At 32.3% G+C, this 20,693-nt stretch overlaps 2 protein-coding genes across 5 annotated transcripts in view; both read right to left on the bottom strand.

The window, feature by feature from the left end:
* Positions 1–1,730: 1,730 nt before the first annotated feature.
* On the bottom strand, positions 1,731–5,919 carry LOC129946654 (nose resistant to fluoxetine protein 6-like). Its single transcript, XM_056056909.1, has 10 exons — positions 5,598–5,919; positions 4,867–5,272; positions 3,940–4,013; positions 3,675–3,874; positions 3,467–3,582; positions 3,183–3,396; positions 2,713–2,900; positions 2,516–2,648; positions 2,115–2,450; positions 1,731–2,008 (listed from the first exon to the last, which is right to left on the bottom strand). Exons 1-10 carry the CDS (start codon positions 5,848–5,850, stop codon positions 1,808–1,810), a joined length of 2,121 nt encoding a protein of 706 aa, XP_055912884.1. The 5' UTR covers positions 5,851–5,919; the 3' UTR covers positions 1,731–1,807.
* Positions 5,920–11,923: 6,004 nt separating this feature from the next.
* LOC129948114 (histone acetyltransferase p300) overlaps positions 11,924–20,693 on the bottom strand; it is a 32,768-nt gene continuing 23,998 nt past the window's right edge. For all 4 annotated transcript variants that reach the window (XM_056058960.1, XM_056058962.1, XM_056058963.1 and 1 more), the window contains 8 exons: positions 17,908–18,862; positions 17,614–17,847; positions 17,296–17,526; positions 16,823–17,220; positions 16,476–16,752; positions 15,968–16,243; positions 15,389–15,883; positions 11,924–15,325 (listed from right to left, as the gene is read on the bottom strand). In XM_056058960.1, the coding sequence (XP_055914935.1) occupies positions 14,732–15,325; positions 15,389–15,883; positions 15,968–16,243; positions 16,476–16,752; positions 16,823–17,220; positions 17,296–17,526; positions 17,614–17,847; positions 17,908–18,862 (3,460 nt within the window). In that variant the 3' untranslated portion in view covers positions 11,924–14,731. The remainder of the gene's footprint in view (positions 15,326–15,388; positions 15,884–15,967; positions 16,244–16,475; positions 16,753–16,822; positions 17,221–17,295; positions 17,527–17,613; positions 17,848–17,907; positions 18,863–20,693) is intronic.

The following is a 20,693-nucleotide window of genomic DNA, read 5'->3' as shown; positions in this document are numbered from 1 at the left end:
ACAATGCAACCCCTTTTTATAGGTATAAGTTTATCGTCTTTTTTGATTAAACGATTAAAGATAATAGCTGATCCATCGCAGTCCAAACAAACGCAAAGGAGTTTAAGAAAATTTCAATCGATCGCAACATTCAATTGTTATCACTAGAAAAAAAATTGAATTAAATGGAAATTCCAATTCTAAGTACTTTTGATAAAGAACAAACCCGGAATCATTGATTTAATATGTGCGGTTAAAATATTTTATAGCTTAATTTTGAATCACGGTTTTTGGGATTTATATTGTTTTAGGTTTATATATTTAAAGTTTATGTGACATTGATAAGAGCTAAAAAAACGTATCCTAAGCACCAAGGTATGCACACCTTTTAATTGTTTCAAAGAGCGATTACAACAGAGATAAGTTTAACAACAAATCATAAGTTTACTACAGGTGATTTTTTGGACTTTTTTATCAATTGGTTTACTTGTTATTATTCATTGATCTTCGGTCACAAATTAGGTAATAAATAACATGTTTGCGTAGAAGAAAAAAGATTGATTAAGTTTATTGCACTTTCTAATGCCAAGACACCTGAGCAGCCTAATAAAGTATTGTTATCAATAATTCCTTTTATTCACTAGTGTTCACTACAGAGTTGTATTTAAATATTTTTAGACAACTTTTTTAATATAATTTTAGAATTGACGCAGGTAGACTAAATACAAAAAATTATATCACGATCATTTACCATCCAGATCTATCGAAATACAAACTTTGTACTAATTATTTTATCATTTTTTGATTGTGTCTTCTAGTTTTCATGAGTTTTCATCAATAATTTAGGGTACAGTTCAAAGTTAATTTTTATTATTAATTTTTTTTAATTTCCATTTGTTTCGTACCAAGAAAGGAAATTAGAAGTTGTTATAAACCGACATCAAATCAGGTAAAACTTATCTTTTAAGTTATCTTCAATTTGAGGATATTAAACTAAGTTTTGATATATTTAAAACTGAAGAGATAGAAGAAATAATACTTAATTGCCACATTGACATAAATTAATAAAAATGTTGTCTTTTTGTCAAGTGTCAACATCTAAAATTTGATTGCTTTAAATTAATTAAATTTGCTTATTGATGAAAAGAACCAAAACAGCTGTTTAAAAATGGAATCAAGAAGATAATCATTTTCACCAGAAAAATGCCTGCTTATAAAGAAAATATTAATTTTTGGCAATCAAGTGGAATTTGTAACTTTTTTCTTTTCCTTCCATTTTTGCAGTTCTCACGATTGATTTTCAAAACAATTAATTAAATTAAGGTTCGCTAAAGTTTTCAAAAATTGCTATCGTCTTATCTCAGAAAAAGAAAAATAGTTAAGCTATAAGATCAGTGTATTCCGATTTCATCTTGTTCAACGACATTAAACATATTTTTGAATTTCTCTCTTTTTTGGATTTTTGAAACTAACTTTTGAGATAATTTTGTTAACAAGAAATTTAAATATAAGTATCCCAATCTATTCGGGATACAAAATTGGGGTTTGCACAAAAATATTAAATTAAAAGCTACAATTTCTACAAAAACAAAGAAAATTTTCTACACAGCCTTCAGTGAACTGGAAATGCAGTTTCAAAACTTCAAATTAGAGTACAAAAACCAACAAAAATTCATATTTTCATAGCTTCGTCCACTAACTTAACTAACTTAAGTTTTATTTTTGCGTACTTTTAAATAACAAAATGTCGATTAATTTTTTTTTATTTAATTTTTTTTTATAAATAATACGGTCTTATTTTACAGGTACTATAATCTATATGGAAACATCAACTTTCTATACTACAACTCTTTTCATCTTTCTTTGCATCTGTGGTAACATTCGTTAGTTCATGTGGTTTCTTAGGTTCTGCCGATGCTCCTCGTCTGAAAATGGCAGTTTCAATTCCAAGAATTGGTGCTTCAAATGCTAATGTTGCAAAACATGATAGTGTCAAAGCGATTCCAAAATCATGCCAAAAACGAAGAATCTACAAATATAAGACAAATAATTCGTTATTGTTGAAAAGAATATTAATGATAAAATTTCATAGACGTTAACTTTTGGTCAACATAGTATTAAATTATCTAACTTACCGCTTCGTAATCTCCGAATTTAGTGTCATGCTGTAGGCGAGCACCATTGACGTTTTGTACGATTCTGTGGATTATGTACATGCAGTACGATAATCGAGCTAGAACTTGGAAGAAACTCCAAGACAAGAAATCGTTAATGATTCCACCATGTCCATTATAACAAGCCCATACAATCCAGCCGATTGCGCAGGCCCAGGAAGCCCTACTAATTGGTTCATAAAGTGCGCCCTCCACAATGGGTGCATTAGGTGTACCAGGAAGAATTCTCCAATAAGGCCCCCACACACAGGCTAACATGGTCCCCAAAGCAACAGTCCAGCCCAAGACTACTAAAGTCTAAGCAATGAAAAGAAATTAAACTAAATAAAATAAATACTAAAAATAAATTCAAATATTTAAACCTTATTCATTGCGATTTGCCTTCCACGATTGAATTTGAAGAAGAAGTAACCAAATATGACACCAATTAGCCATGTTGGAACTCGGGTGTGTGTTGGGTAGTAGGTTAGTGCTTGACGACGATCAACATCATCGCTAAAAGTAAAAGAAAAATGTTAAAACTTGTTTTACGAAAATAAATAATTTAAAAAAAACTTACTCTTGTACACGAAACAGGGTGAAGCCATTCTTCATAAAAGTAGCATATGTGCATGCCATACAAAGTAAGCCAAACACAATTATAGGACCAAGTGCCTTCTTGCCCCATTTCCATAATGGGATCAAGAAGAGTGGTGAGAGCACATACAGCTGGGTGTCGACTGCTAAGTACCAGGATTGGCCAACGCACTGTACAAATTAAAAAAATACAAACATTAAACCTCATTAGGAATTTGCTTTTAAAAATAATTATAGTCGTTTTGTAAATAAAAACGGATATCGTAAACAAAGAAATATTATTGTAAAGCCTAATCGCAACGAAATGACAACGAGAGATTGTTCGTAGTTCATAAAAAGGCCCACATTTACTTTACAACATTTTCGAATGCTCAATTTTTGTCATTCATAAGAACGTATCAAATTATCCCCGTACTTTACGGTTGTCACAAAGAAGGGTTTTTTAATACTTACGTAATTGTGTGGAGTAGCATAGTTTTGAATATACAACAAAGTGTACCACCAAGTGTCACTGCATTTTTTGTCTTGAGTTGCAATCTTTATCCACATTGGCCCTTGTCCGGAATATCTGTACAAACTCATTATATACAAGATTAAGACTGCAAGGATTGGAGTAAGACGAATATATCGATGGAAGTACATCAAAGGTATGTTCAGTTTTCCCTTGCTGATAATTTAAAAAAAAATATAAATTGTTAATAATGAAAAAGTACGGATTAATTATATTAAGGTCTCACGTCTTCTCCATTTCACGGAAGGCACCCCAAAGCATTAGTAACCCACTCATAAAGAAGAAAGTGTCAACGCAAAACGTTGCATTTTGCACCAGCATTGAGTATGGAGTTTCAATCCACTGAAATAACGGTAATGATATAAAATAAGTTAATGATATTCATGTTGAACCGTAATATGTATAGTTGCTAATGAAAAATAGAAAAAACTTACAGTGTAAAATTTATTTCTATCCAAATGAGGCAATTGATTGAAAGTCATATAGCCATGTCCAAAGACAACCCACATCATAGAAATTGATCTCAAACCAGCCAAGCAATGAATAACATTTGGATTCTTTGTCTCTTTGACAGTAAAAATTTTCGGTGCATTCGTATAGACCGAAAATGCTGTCAAAAGTGGATGTCCTTTTTCTAATTTGGAAATATTTTTTTTAAAAACATGTATTAGGTCATATTTTTGTAGATTGAAAACGTACGTCCTTGTTTTAGTAAAACTGCATCGTAAATACTGCTGACAATCATTATGGCCGTAACGGTTGCTACAAGTGATCTGAAATTTAATAAATAGTTTTATAGACCACAGCTTCGAGATAGTAGAATACCTATACGGTATGTTTGACGAAGGCATTAGAGTTTAAATATGTGGTATTATTGAATTTTTGAAATGTCTCGGACTACTTAAAAACAAAATGGAATCATCTATATTCATGTACAGGTTGCGCCATCTGTACGTACCCTATTTCAACGTTGAATAGCTCCGTCATTTTTCATCCGATTTTCTCAAAAGAACAATATTTTATGCTTTTTATTTCAAAGCTGGTTTACAATACAACGTCGATTAAAAGACCACAAAGAGCTGCTTTTGTGGATATTTTACATAAATTTGGGTAGTATTATGGTCGTTATAGCAGTAAGTGTATAAGCTTCAAATTTGTCTTTTTTTCTGCATTTGTGGATAGACAAAGTCCAAAGGTGTGTGCCGTATATTGGCTCTGCAACTTAGAGAAAAAAAGGTCAGAAACACATCCCGTCCCAACTCTCTAGTCGTGCAGTGGTCCTCAACGAATGATGTATGGATTGTCTCCGAAATTAGTTTTTTAACTGCGCCACCGGAAAGGAAGAAATGAGTCTGCCATTTTTTGTAACAGTAAACCACACAGTTTTCACGATTCAACAATAGTTTTCAATGTAGATAAATCATTACAATTGCATCGCCATCTTTCTGTCAAAATCGACTGAAAAAAGGCGGATGTTTTCAAGTTTGAAATAGAATATATCCAGATGGCGCTACCGCTGTATTAATTTATGTAATTTAGAACATAGGTAAATAAATAAAAGAATACTGAGGCTTTTGTATTGGCCTTTTTAGCTAATAGATACATGAATTTCTTACGAATACTTACATTGCGAAAATATCAATTCCTTCTAAAATAATAGGCTCCTTTGTTCTGCAGAGTGTCTCTCTAACCATGTTCTTCTTTAAGAAATCTATGTTAGTAACATTTTTCAATACACCAATGAGAAGATCATTTCCCATTTTAGCTGAACATGACTTTGGAATACAAATTCCTAATTGAAATCTTGTAGGGTCAGTTTGTTTATAGCTAACACGAGCTTGAATATCATTTTTGCGGGGCTTAACTTGTTTGTAGTATTCTTCTATTGGAATATTAGCTAAACAATATTTTCCTCGTATCGTATGTGCTTCAGTTTGTTGATGAGAAGCAGCAATACATTCTTCGTATGCTCCCATGCTGATGGTGTGGCCCCAGAACAGACCCACTGGCAAGCGTCCCCATGAGTCTGGCCCTGTAAATTATTCAAATTAAATCGGTTGATATTTCATTCAAAAACTTTTCCTTAAAGAATATAAAGGGAAACTATAACATTATCTCTATTTTCTATTTTTTCAGTTACGTTCTCCAAACAATAAAAGAATGGTCTAATTATCACTTCTTACTTCAATTTTTTTTTAGAACGATTTCTGTTTTTTAGATACATTATAATTTAAAGCACAAAATGCGGGAATATTAAATTTAATTATTGAACGAAATTTTTTTTAAATCCAAGATGAGTAAAAAATAGAAGCCACCAAAAAAGTTTGATTTCACTTGATAAACAATTTTATTCTTACACTCCAAAGCCCATTCCTGCAAGTCTGCAATTCCTTCATAAATCTTATTAATATCCCTCAGGCACTGTTTTCGGCTAACATCTCTACTTGTCAAGTCATTTTCACTCTGTTTTTGCGCTTCCTCAAAAAAAGCAATAGCAATATCACTCCTGAATGGTGAAAATCCTCTTGTTGATATATTATAGGAACACTGTACAAGTCCTAATACTGTTAACAATGTCACACCAAATCCAAATAAAATATTCCGGACCATTTTTGGAAGGCTTGACGAGGACCACTGGCCTTTAGATGAGGTTGAATAAAGACTTGATTGGTTTAACTTAACAACCTCTTTTATAGCTTTGAGATTAGAACATCTAGTTTTATGTTTCAAGTATACTATGTAAGTATAAATGATAAAATTAAATTTTAATCAGCTCATTTGGAAAATTACTTTGTTTGGTAATTTAGGTGGTCACAAAATAAAAAATCTTCCGGGCGATTAAAATATTCCTAAATATAATATTTTTAAAAATAACGATAATTGTTTTTTGTTTGGTTCTAAGAAATTTTCGTATCTAATTTTAAACTTGATTAAGATTAAAAATACTCCAATACTTAACCTTAGTATAATATTAATTATTTCTTACATAGAGATGAATCAATATATATGTATGTATTTGTTAAAAATACTTCATACATTATGTACTTCTATCTCCAATTTGATCATGTTAATATAGAGATACTGATTTGAAGTGACGTACGAGTATCAATTTTGATAGAGAAATGTTTTCAGTTGACGTTATTTAGTCGTTATATAAAATACTTTAGCATGTATAGGGTGTTTTTTTAGCTGCCTCTGAAGTTTCAATAGTTGTTGTCCATGGTTTGACAGTTGATAATGCCATGCTGGGTTGACATTCAGAAATGCTGACTGATTTTTTGTTTAAAAAAAAATATTATCATATGCGCTTAACCATTTATTAATTGCAAAATTATTTCGGCAACAACTTTATTTCCAGAAGTGGTACCGTTTACTGGTCCACCAGTTAGTCCGATTTTAAAGAAAATACTTTCTCTAGAACTATTTTAATTAAGTCTTTGGTTTATGCCAGTAAATAGTTGTGGCGCAAAAGTCCGTTGAGAACTAGGGTCGAGTTGTTTACAACTTTAAACAATTCCTGTGTGCGATTAATATTGGCACGGATGGAGTAGTAACCGTAATGGTAAGCGCGTAGGACTGGCATGTGACAGGTTTTTGGTTCAATCCCTCCAAGAGTAATTTTTGGAATGATAAGTACATTGGCGCCAAGCAGCAAGATTTTTTGGGAAAATTACTAACAATATGGACAGATCGAATAGATATGTGCCTCGGGGCATGTATGCTAGAGGTCATATTAAAAAAGTAAATGAAATTGTCTTATTCATATTATTGTTTAATTTACTCAAACTCTCAAAAAAAACACCCCGTGTTTCATATCAATCATCAATCAATCTATTATCAATCAAATATCAATCATTTTTGCTATCTATTAATAGAACTATAGGAATTTCAAAATGTCATTTAGTTTTGATGTGTTTACTTATACCAGTCTTAAGAACAAACTAGAAATTTAACCATAATCCAGAAAAATTAGATACAAAAATCATTGAATTCTATAAAACTAATCTACAAAAAAGTTTTGGAGAGTAGAAAGATCTGGAATTTTCACAGTTGGTAATACTTTTTGCTTCAAAAAATGTTAGGCATTACATGAGATGCTGAGTAATTTTCAAAAAGATGTAATTGGTCTCATTTCCAACCCATACATTTTCCTGATCCGTATTTCTAAAATAAGAGGACTTTGTGTGAAAACGAAAAAAAAGGAGAATATCAAAAGCATATCATGTGATTGCTTAGTTTAAAATTATTCAATGGCTTTTGTTTGCAAAAACAACAACAAAAATCTTATCTATCTAAAAAATATCATTAAAATAATCAACTGTACCTTGTGAAATAATCTGTACCATATTAATTAAAAGAAACATTTAATCAACATACATAGGTACATAATATCAATATTGTTTCCACTTAAGAGTATGATAATTATCTATCATTTCTTGTTACTATCAATTTGTTTCTATATTCATCATAGTCCAAAGTATACTCTCAATCCACTCCACAATAAATATCATTATCAATATTCTTTTTACTGCCAAATCAAAGGTCTTGAAGTTTCCCTCACTAAAATAATATAAATAAATCGGACAATAAAACTGCTGGAATTACGTTTTTTTCAAACTACATGTGTACATAATATTAAAGACACTAAACTAAGCATTTCTTTTGTAAGAGCAATATGACGTCAAACCAGTGCAATGCAACAAATGAAGGTTTCGAAATCCATTTGTTTTTTTTTTGGAATCTCAACTTATGAGAAAATAATGACTCTTTTTCTGAAAAGTAAACAATTTGAAAAATACACACATTTTCATGAATCGGAACTTCTCCCAGGTCAGGTTCGTTTCATTGAACATTTTTGTACTCTTTTCCGTTTAAACCTGCGAAGTGGTAGTTGATCCAAGTTCTTGAATTCCATTAAAACATATCTGAATTATGCAAAAGCTTAATATTCTCAGAACTGATTTTACATCAAACATGTTTTTAAAAAGCTGTTCTTAACCTTTCGTTAAAACTTCTTGTTTTGAAGGTTTGTACTTTGATGGGTCTTATAAAGATTTGATAAGATAAGATTATTGAGAGCCTACTAAAACTAAAAGCCGTCACGTAGAGTTATGATTAAGTTTTGGAAAATTTTTGTTTGGGTTTTTTAGTCTAAAAATAAATCCTTTTTTTATAATCATACCGAGATATGTACATATTTTCATACTATGTTCATTTGTAGATAGCAAAATGAATATAAAAGACTTAGAACTTCTACCAAATAATTTTAAGATAATAATATAAAAATTGACAGGTCTATCTAACCTTTAAAGAAATGATATAAGATCTATCCGGGTTTTTGTGTTTTTTTGTTTATTATCCTGATAACAATAGTTTATTTTTGATAATTGCTCGTGAAATTCACGTGAAATAAAACTTATCATAATTGATTTAATAATAATAATACAATAAGGGAATTACAATTAGACATTACCATTTGTCAATAAACTAATAAAATTCAACCCAAATATCATAAATGAATATGTATGTTAATTAATATAATTGTTTTTTAATATGTATTTGTTTTATTACCACACCACTTAAATTATCGTCTTTACTCGAGGTGATACGAACGTTCGATTCGAAAATAAAAATAATTGTACAAATTTTAGTCAAAGAAGATGAAATGAAGAATTTACCATGGCTTACCTTTATTTTTCCTTTTTTAAAGTTTACTTGTAAAGGCAACAAGGCTAAGGTAAGCACTTAACACAATAATCAATTACTTGAAAAGATAATTGTTCCATCTCCACTATTAGATAGATAGATAGATATTTTATTTTCATAGATAAATGCTTTTTACAAATAATTGTTTTTGTTTTTATAATACGCAGCTTGCTCAGAGATTTGATATTTAATTTATATCTTACAACTGAAAAATTTTATAATATTTTAAAGACATTTCGATTACTGTGAAGAAAACTCTAAAACTCTACTACGCGTCTCCATTTTTATTCCGGCTTTAAATTTAAAAAATGGTCTTATGGTTTAATATGCCACTAATAGACTTGAAAGTCTTGAATTATGGTCCGTTTAACATTTGAGCAGTTCTATTTCGTTTACCATTTCGATGAAGAAATTTGACTTAGTGATGTTCTAGAACTGTCCGTTTACTTGATTATACATATACCAATGTTTTTTGGAGAATTAGGTCAGCCAATTCAAACGTTCCGAGCCTGTTCTTCAATTTGAAAATTAAAAATTTCGATTCTAATCGAAAGAAGAAGTTGCAAGAAAACTCTTTCCACTTTCGGATATATAATTCGGTAGACCAAAATGGCCAAAGAAGTTAGATTTTGAATAGGGCCAACTTTTCCTAATACAAGTCAAGAAACGATTTTTAAGCCCTGAGGATTTGTGCGTTGTCAACAAATAGCATTCATAATTTAACAAGAAGTCAAATATTATATTCTTTTAGATTATTTAAATTTATTTGCTGATAATGTGACTAAGAATATGGAAACTACTTCAAACATAAGGACTTATCTACTTAGATTATTGGTTGGTTACTATATTTACGAGTATTTATAAAAATAAACAAAATTATGATATCAACGTTATATTTTATAGATTTCTGGTATCCACTTGAGATGATCATAGCTCAAGTGGATACCCGAAATCTGTCGATATGCCCTGTAAAATCATTTGAATCTTTCCAACTAATCCATACTTTGAACTTGGGCCCATCAGTTAATAAACGAATAATTTTCTTTTGTTTTCACAAAATTCAAAACTTTTGAAGAAATTCAATTTCTTAAATCGGCTCTCGTCAAGTCCAATATGTTTTTATTTTTTTAAATTCTTCTGTGGTAGGTAACACTGATTCTTTACTTTTTTGCAAAATCAATTCTTGTTATTTTTCTTGCTAAAAATGTATCTACTTTTGTTTGCACTTTTTAATAGCAACTAGACTCAGTTTCAACTCAATAAGCACAAACATTTTCTAAGGTATGTTGTTCATTAGAAAACTTGTGCCTTAATTTATCATTTTTTTGGGCTTACTGGTTGCTTATGGCTCTCCGGCTCCTTGCAAACATTTTAACACTGAAAAATATAGATTTTAATTGCGTCAACTGAATTGACGCACGCAATTAAATTAGATCCACAAGCTTATGGATTGATTGAAATAAGTTCCCTTCCAAATATGTTTTTTAATAGTTAGTTCTAGTAGTGGGTAGATACGACCGCCAGAATAAATAGTTCTTTCGTATTATGTAAAAAGCTCTTGAGTCAAAAAATTTAATTTTATGTTTTTGATTTGGTAACAGCCCTCGCTCGTCTCTTTCGTTTAATACTAACAACTTGAGTCTAAAACAACTGCTTAATATAATTTGAATTTACTTACTTAAGGTGGCGCTACTGTCCTGTGTGAACTAGGGCCTCACCCAACAAACTATTCCATCTAGCTAGATGTCTCGAGTTTCGCGGTTCAAATTGGGTGAGGTCACTTTCCACTTGTGCGCGGCACCTGATCCGAGGTCTTCATCTATTGCATTGTCCCGTGGGTGTGGATTCGAAGACTTTCCGGGCAGAAGCATTGGTTTCCATATGCTCTATGTGACCCAGCCATCTTAGTCGTTGGACTTTTACCATTCCGGCTAATTCTACGTCGGTCGCTGTACAGCCCTTACTGCTCGTCGTTTCATCTTCTCCTCTACTCCCCTTCTATGCTCACGGGACCGTCGATCGCACGAAGAACTTTTCTCTCGAAACTACCTAAGGTGCTTTCATCCGCTTTTGTCATAGTCCATGCTTCTGCACCGTATAGCAGGACGGGAATGATGAGGGTGTTATATAGCCACACTTTGGTCCTTCGAGAGGGCTTTGCTACTCAATTGTTTTCTTAGCCGAAAGAAACATTGGTTAGCAAGAGTTATTCTTCATTTGATCTCAGCGCTGGTGTTGTTTTCTGCGTTTATAGCGGAGCCTAGGTAGACGAATGAATCGTCTTTGTTCTAAGTCCTTTCTTGGCGACAGTATGTACTTTGTTTTGCCCTCATTAACCGTTAAACAATTTTTTGCCGCCTCTACCTTAATACTCACAAAAGCCCCATTGACATCACGCTGAGATTTAATTTAGTCTTTAGAAAAGAAGACATACATACGTCTTTAGTCCTTTTTGCCTAATGTCAAAAAATAAAACATTCGGCGAAACTCGCCTATTGGATAAATTAACGGCCCCATGAAGATGTTCAACATCCTTAAACCGACGTCTTCATACATTTTTAATAAGGGTAAGGTCGTGTGAGTATGGCAGTCATTGGATAAATTCCACATCCTGGTCCCATTTCCAACATTTGACAAAAAACAAATCATGACTAAATAACAATCGACAACGAAGGAGTTTTACTGATACCAGACAGTCAGCATATGATTTTAAGTTATATCTCGTCTTACAATTTTTAAGTCTGTATATTGAGTTAAGTAAAACTGTGGTACATTCAATCCCATTGATAGCACTTCCTTAGAACAAATAAACAAACCAACTTAATAATCAATTGCAGGCATGCAGGGCCAGGGGTGTCATGCATTAGTCAAATCATATTGTGAAACCACTTTGTTCTCGATAATAATTATAATCAGGTTGGAACTACAACAAAAACGAAAAGGAAATTATTTTATAAGAAAATAAAGAAAAAAAAACTTGATTTAATTTTTTTGTATTTATGTAATTTTCTTATTTTATTAATTAATATAAAATATGAATTATTTTTTTCTATACAGAGGAAAAATGAGAAAAATAACATTAAACATACACATTAAAATAATTACTATTTTTAGTTTTCTCTTTTTTTTTGTTTTGTTTTTTTGTTTAAATTGTATGTACTGTGTATCCGTATGTAAATGGGTGTTCCATTATTTTATGTTCTTTTTGTCAATCAACTCAAAATGAGGCTAAATATTACCAAAAAAAGGAAATATTAGTAAATTAAAATAATAATATAATATTTATAGATGTAATTTTTATATATATAACATTGAACTAATATTGTTTAAAAAAAATTTTTTATATAAAAAAAATTCAAATGAAAAAATTAAAATAAACAATATCTTCACTTTACATTTAAAAAAATAAAATAATTAATAATAATATACACATTATGATGGATTAAAACAATAATTATCTTAAAAAATAAAGTAACTTCCCTAAATGATTGTTGTGTATGACATGAAGACATACAGATTGTTTTTTCTTACGAGTCAAAGTCATTTTAATGAAAAAAGAAAAATATTTAAAAAAAAAATAACTTGATATTCTTTTGTTATTGTTGTTGTTGTATAAAGTCGTATGTTAAAGTCCCCTCAAACAGTTCTTCAAGTTCTTCTTTAAAAACAAGCAGCAGTTTTATTTTTTTATTTATTTTATTAAATTTTTCAGCTGGGGTATATTTTTTACTCCTTTTTACTATTTTTTTGTTTGTTTTTGTTTTTCTTTTATTTTGTTTTATAATATAATATAGAATTAATGTTTTTTTTTATTAACATTTATTTAATTTACCGATTTTTGTTTTGTTTGTTTTTGCTTAAATTTTGTATCTTACAGTATTCATGAATTTATTTTTATTTATTAGTTTATCTACATGTAGCCTAAGAATTAAGAAAACTTCTCTTGTTTAGATGACAAACGCAAATTTCGGTGCACACGTTTATAAATTAAAGTGCTCAGTGTGATATTAATAATAGTTAGATGTTACTTTTTTTTGTTAAAGTTTCTATAACTACAAGTTTTTTTTGTTTCATTTCATAAATAATCATTATTCATTTATATTATATTATATACAAAACCATGTATATATTTGTTTTTAGCTCTTTGCTGGTTTGAAATCGTTTAATTTTTTAAATCTTTATTGACGCGCACCGCCTTAATCACAAAAATCTTGGAATAAATCTTTAATAATTTTATTTTCTTTTCTTTTGTTTTGCTCGCTATCATACATTTTGTTTTTTTTTTGTTTTATTAAATTCTTATTTTTAATTTTTTTTTTGTTTCTTATTGATACTAACGTTTTCTTTCTTTCTTTTATAAATTATAACATTGTTTTTCAAGACAGTGCATTTCAATATATATTTTTATTTATTTTTTTATAAATTACAATTTAAGATAATTTTATTCATAGCTTGTTGATTCCTTGTTTTCTCTTTTTCTCCCCCATTGACATGTATCACGACGACGAAAGGATGACGAAGAAGAAAAACAATTGTTGTTTTTTTTTTAATTTTATTTTATATTATATTTATCGTATCAAAAGAAAACCGTGGCTCGTTAAAATTACGTTAATCCCTATGTTTATTAATTATTTTATTTTACTTTATATTAATTAATGTATAATCTTACTTTATACTTGTTTTAACTTAGCATGAAATTTGTTTAATCCCATTTTTTAAAAATAAAGCACGTCATCAATTATTTTTATTAATTATTATTATTATTATTTTATGTAACCCCATGATGCATTTTTATTTTTGTTTACTGTTTTCTTGTATGAATGATGTATATATATATATAAGGTAATTTATATATATACAGTTAATATTATTTCGTTATACACTTAATGTTTATATCTTTTACAATGTAAGTTCTACTTTGAAGAAGAAAGAAAAATTAATTAAAAAACAAATGTTTTATTGCATAAATAGTAAACACGAAATACAATTTTGTTGTTAGTTTCTTCTTGTTTGTTTTTGTATTTCTTCAAAAAAGTGTTGCAGTTTTTTTACGATATATTTAAATATATATATATTTTTTTCTTTTGCTAGTAAATTATTGGATTTTTAAAAATTAATGTTTAACTAAGAACTTAGAGAGTAAAAGAATATCAGATGTAAAAATTAAAATAAAAAAAAATAGTGAACATTATTATTTTTTTGTATTTTCTTTTCTTTTTTTTTGTAAAAGGTGAATTTCCGAAATCCGCATTTTGGTTTTGCTTATAACCTACGTCATCATTTTTTTAAGTTTTTTTTATGCTGTATACATTTATTTTTATGCTATCGATGTATACAATAATTATACATAATTATATTCTTATTTATACATTGTGGTTTGTGGTTCCCTTAATAAACTACTTAATGTACTTTTATTTACATATATAATTATAAAGAGCAAAGAGTGAGTGGGGGTGAGTGTGAGGTTGGAGTGGATAAGGGGGGAAGCGGGAGATGGGAACGTTTTGGGTTGGAAAACATATTACTAATTTTAATAGTTAATAATAACTACAGTAGAATGATAATAGTAATAAGTTGCGTTTTACAATAACTCTTGTTTTTTGTTTTGTTTTTCTTTTTCATATAATGGAAGTGATAAAATTTCGATAAGGGCTCTCAGTATCATTCATCATTTCTATCTTTTTAGCTTGTTTGGTTGGTTGGTTTAAATGGTACGCATTTATGTATAGAAATATATTTGTTGTTGTTATTTTGTTTGTTAGAAAAATATCTACTTCTAATTATACTAGAGTTGTTCCACGAATTTTGTTAATTGATCCTGAGCTGTCATTGAAGGCGCATCAGGACCAGGGCCAACTACACCTCCGACTCCATCTTGTGGAACCCCGGGAATCGGTGATTGATGGGGGTGCATGTGGTTGTGCATGTCACCGGGTTGAGGCGCGGGTGAGTGACTTGGCATGTGGTGAGGAGATGGTTGAGCTCGTGGTGATGCGGAGGGTTGAGCTCGAGGTGATGGCGCGGAACGTGGAGAAGGCGTTGGCTGGGGACTTCGAATCGGAGGTGGAGACCGAACCGATTGCATCAGCTGCTGTTGCATTGACAAGGGGGTCGGTGGGCCCATGACATGGGGATTCCCTTGGACGCCTTGCTGCACATGTTGACCGGTTGGCATAACACCACCAACTCCACCCACCTGAGGCTGATTTGATTTTAAGCCTTGCTGCATTGCGTATTGGTCAGGCGAGAAATTGCCACCACCACCTTGGAAACCACCCATTTGAGGTGCGCGTGGTCGTTGGGGATATGGCGGGGCTGGATAACTCTGCATTTGCATCTGACGCATCTGCATCGACTTATACCACTGATTATTTTGTACCTATAAAAAAAGGAAGACCGAGATAAAATTTGAGAAAACCTTAAACCTTTTCTGTGTACTCACAGGCCCTTGTTGTTGTTGAATTTGGCCACCTCCTTGAACCATCATTGCGTTTTGCATGGCGGTAGGCATTCTGCTGTGGGGCACGCCAGGCTGATTTGGCATAACAACCTGATTTTGTTGGGGTTGTTGCTGTTGTTGGTTTATCATATGCTGCATATGACCACCTTGCTGCATCACCTGCTGAGGCGGCAGTGGTCCATTTACTTGATTAAGAGCTGCGACACCCCCGCCAGAATTCTGACTCTGCTGGCGCTGCTTTATGATGGCCGCCATTATTTGAGGATTCGATTTCAACATTTGTAGAATTTGATGGTGACCTTCACTAGATGGGTTGTTTTTAATTTTTTGCATTATCTGGGAAAGTTGTTGAGTATTTAATTGGGGACCATTGGAGGAGGGTGGGCCAGCTTGACCTCCAGTTGGTCGCATTCCAACTCCGACATTCATCGCACCACCCATCTGATTTGACGGACCAGCCACCATGCCCATCATATTCTAGAGATTTTGTTTATATGATTTTTTGTTATAAAAAGTGCACCATTTTAAGGGTATAAAAAAAGATAAAAGACAAACACTTACCTGTGGTTGCATTGGATTTTGTTGCATAACTTGATTTTGATTTGGTGGCCTTAAATTGGGTTGGTTGGTGTTGTTGGGGTATCTGTTGCCCCATTGTTCCATGGACAGAAGATTATTACCACCTACCGGTCCACCTCCCATGGGGAGTTGTTGGGGTTGATTAGGAACTACACCCAGATGGCGTTGCATTACGGCAGGAGGCATTTGTGGGGCTGGTGCAACTTTTCCGAAACCTCCAGCATGAGGAACTTGTTGTCGCGCCGCTTCTTCTTGTACCTTAGAAACCAAAAATTTAAATAATTTTTTTGTTCGTACATTTTTTGATATATTTATTTTCTGTGACTCCTCGTTTATGTTTAATTTTAAATTTCCTTTAAGTTATTATTAATTTAATACCATTACAAGTGGGATTTAATTTTTTGCATTTTTCCGGATGGACTTTCAACTTTTAAGCTAATCTCTTAAAAACTGTATTATAAAACTACATTTTCTTTAAATAAAAACTCACTTGTTTAACCACCTGTAAGACGTTTGGCGATGGAGAGTGACCGCCGGGCTTCATTCCTATTCCCTGTTGGTGAGGACTGCTCATTCCGCCTAAAGACGTTGAGACAGGCGATGGCACAGCTTGATGAGGACTCATTCCTCCCGGATTACCACCGGCTGCAATAATTGGGGCTACGGGCATTGGACCTGGCACCGGAACACCTGATGGGAAAGCTGGATTCGTCGCTGTTCTTGTCATCACAGCCATACGACGACGAAGTAATTGCGCTTGTTGTAACCTATTCAAAATTCATTCACACCATAAACATAAAATACATTCAATAAAAACAGTATAAATAAAACTCAAACCTTTGTTGCAATTGTTGTTGCTTGAGCTTATGCTTGATGTTGGCACAAAACGGCACAGGACACTTTGGTTCTTGACAGTGCTTAGCATGGTAACAGCACAACGCAATGAGCTGTTTGCAAATCGGGCAGCCGCCATTTGTTTTCCGCTTGCAGTTCTTCGTATGCTGAACCACTCGCTTCATCTTTTGGCACGAAGGTAACCGACAATTTGCATCTCTGCACTGGCACGCATGCACCAGAGATTGAATGCAGCGCTGAATAGATTGCTTTCTCGCCTCTTGAGGGTTTGCTTGTTTGAGATCTGCTGGTGAAGATCCATCGTCCAAATCGAAACCCAATTTTTCCATCTTATGTGGATGGCCAACTTTATCCTTGCAAACGGTGCATAGGTCGAAGTCCTTTATATACAAAAAAGAAACATGAATTGTAGTTATGTTCAAGTACATTTTTAATTGAATTGTTATTACACTTACATCGCAAACAGTGCAATGGTATCTTGTTTCAACGGCGGCTTTGCAGTTGTTGCAGGTGTAGACGAACTTGTCTTGTCCTTGGTTATGCAACTCGTACAACATAGAAAGTGTTGAGAACCGCGCTCGACGCAACGACGAAAATTCGTAGTGTTTATCGCGTGCCATTGTCAAAAATGCATCTCGACCGTCCATTAAATCGCATGTTTGGATTGGATCAGGATCTTGAATAGGCTAAATTTTACAAAACAAATTTTATTAATTTTCAATTCCTTTCCTTTCATCATATTTTTTTGGTTTGCAATATTAAAGTAAACTTACCGCTAGACTTGCTGCTGATTGCGCTGAATGCAGGCGGATGACGAAAAATACCTCTTTGTGTTTTTCCATAGTGGCATAAATTTTCGCTGTGAGATCGTTGCCTGTTTGTTGTTCGTTAGACTTCTTATTATTCTTGCGTTGAGCTGCCTTCGACTTGTTTGATTTCTTTGCTTTCTTTTGGCCCTTCTTTTTGCCATCACTACTTGTATCATTTTCTTCGGACAATGAGAATATCTAATAAATAAATAAATTAGTAAAAGAATCACTTGAAAAATTAAATAATATAATATTTACCGCATTGGCAGCAGCAGCAGCGGCTTCGGCAGCCTCTGCTTGCTTGCGTTTTTCCTCTTCCTCTTGATCAAGCTCCTTAATACTTTCTTCTAGTACATTCGGCCAAAAATCACCCTCGAAATAGGGCAATTCCGCAGCAGAGGTAAGCTTGTCTTCCATAGCTTGTTTGAGAATATCTTTGTAGTCTTGAATGGTTCGCTCGATCATTCCCTTGTCGAGCATCTTCTTGTACCATTCTTGTAATCGCTTTGGTTTTGGTATTTTCTGATCGGTTGGATGGCAGTGGAAAATGTAATCATCGCCTTCAGACGGTGGACACGCCCAAATGTGCGCCATTGTGTAACCAAGTTGCTTCACATAATCCATATAGCCGAGTAGGATTTCATGGTACACAGAGGTACGGTATTGACGTGGTCGAAAGAAGTGAACCGAGTCCAGATAAGCAATGTACACTCGTCTTGTATTGGGCGCCGGACATTCAGAGCCATATTCTTGAACGTGCATTCCAAAGAAACACACATCTACGCCATCGACCTCTTCAAAAGCAAATAGAGCTTTCGCTCTGTATGGGAACTCAGCATTGAGTTCTCCAGCTTCTACAAAGCGGCGTCGCATACCCGGCTTGACTTCTACATATTTGTCCGAACTGGACACAACTCGAATGTGAACTTCTCCTGCACCAGCCTCCTTTTTCTTTAAAAAGTTATTTACTCTGGTCTCAATATATACACCTAGTTTAGTTGGAGGCAATCTCTTTGCGTTAAATTTATTGTCTTTTCTCTTTTGGTTCTTTTTCTTTAGACAATTTTCACAAACGAATCCACCTTGCCAAATTGTTTCTAAATACAAAACACATATTTGATGTTGTTTTCGGCCACATTCCTGGCAATCTACAAACGGCTCCAATTCCAAATGATCATTTTTCATTTCTTTAAATTGATCCTTTTTAATTTGTCTGATAAAAAAAATATTAATTTTTTAGTTTGTTTGCTTACATTTTCAAAACTATTGAATTCTAATATCATTCGCATACCTCTCTTATAAATTGGTTTTGTCTTAAAGAAATATGTAAAATATAATTGATAAATTACTGCAAATAGGTCATATCTAAGATGATCGCTTTCAGCAATATTTTAATAATATACCCTGGAATTATTTCAATAAACGTTTTGTTGTTTTCTTAGTTGCGCTTAACACTAAGGTCTGTCATACGCGAGTCCTAAATACAAACGTACACCAAGTCTTCTGCGACTGTAGTTCCTTAGTATTAAAATATTCATTGTAGCATCTTGAATAAATTGAATTTTATAGTCAAAGAAACAGCAGCCTGTCTATTGGTTTTTATGATGTTCTTCAATATAATTCTGGAGTTTTCCCTAATCCCAACACAAACTAATGTATATGACATTACCAGAACCAGCTAAATTAATTGGATACAAATGGGAACAAAAAACTAAAACTAGACGTTTCGCGAAGCAAGACTCTGCCTCCTAAAAGACCTTTTTAAAATCTCGAAAAGTTAATTGAACCTGATTTCACGTATTACCACCACAATCCTTAAAAATAATGAGTTATAAGTTCTGTTTTTTTTTTTTTCTTCTTTTAACTTTAAAGTTTAAACTATATAGTATGTTACAGCTATGGTGAAAACAATAGAGACAAAATTGATTATTTGGTAGTTGGCTCAAAATCACCAAGGTTGCAAATTTCAAAATTGGTTTTATGACACAACAAATTTCAAGCTAAAATGATGATTTTTAGCTTATACTGTTTTAAAATTTGTATATTAATAAACTTTGACAGGGCAGCGGACAGAGTTCTATACTTTATTAGAAATATTTTTTAGTATTAAATATCTTATAGAAACCATCAATTCGGGACCGTTTTTCTAAGTTTGATAAAATCATTAAGAACAAAACAAAGCACATAATTTAAGCTTTGATTTATAACATGGTTGTATTATGTATCTGTATTAAATAAGCAATAATGAAAACATTACAATCAAAAACTTCTTAGCAAAACACTTCAAACTATGTCCGGGAACGTTCCCGAAATGACCGTTCACGAAATGCCGATTTCAAACAAGAGCGCCCTTTGATTATACGGCCCGCGGCCATCTTAGATGAGATCTGACTTTGTCAATAGGAACATATTTGAGGTTTCTTTGTTATTTCCAGTTAAAAAAGAATTTTATCAATAATAAAATGTAAATACGTTCATGGAATGACGGACTATTGATGTACGCTCTACGAATAATGAATAGAAAGGTACTTAACGTTTAGATATAATTTATTTGACGAAAAATACTCTGACAGCCGGCTTTGTTATTGTTCTCTTCCTCGACTGACGTTTGACACCGAATAGATTTACTTAAAATTATTTTTGATCAATTGTCGATACGTTCACTGAAATGACTTCTGCGGTATTGGACAAACTATTTTTGCATTTTTATAGTTAATACATAGTCTTCTAGCATTCTCTCTAAAACTACATTTTGTATAAAAAATACGGTGTATCGAGTAATGACCTGGGTTAAATACCTAAATTTTTCTCAACTATATTTTGGACTTGTTAAGGGGGTATTCTGGTCTAGAAATTAAAAAAAATCGATTTTTTTTTCTTTTCATATTTTCATAGTTTAACTATTTAAGAATATGTCTACTAGAGGATTTTCCCAAATTCAAATTATTTTCGGAGAAATAAGTATTTTGCTGAGCAGCCATCCAAATCGGTTGGGCTGCAACTAATAGAACAAAAGACATAATGGGGTACTTTAAACGCGTTTT

This window comes from Eupeodes corollae, chromosome 2 (genome assembly GCF_945859685.1).
Source record: "Eupeodes corollae chromosome 2, idEupCoro1.1, whole genome shotgun sequence".
NCBI lineage: Eukaryota > Metazoa > Arthropoda > Insecta > Diptera > Syrphidae > Eupeodes > Eupeodes corollae.
The sequence above is the reverse complement of the archived record's forward strand: the minus strand, read 5'-3'. Positions and strand labels throughout refer to the sequence as shown.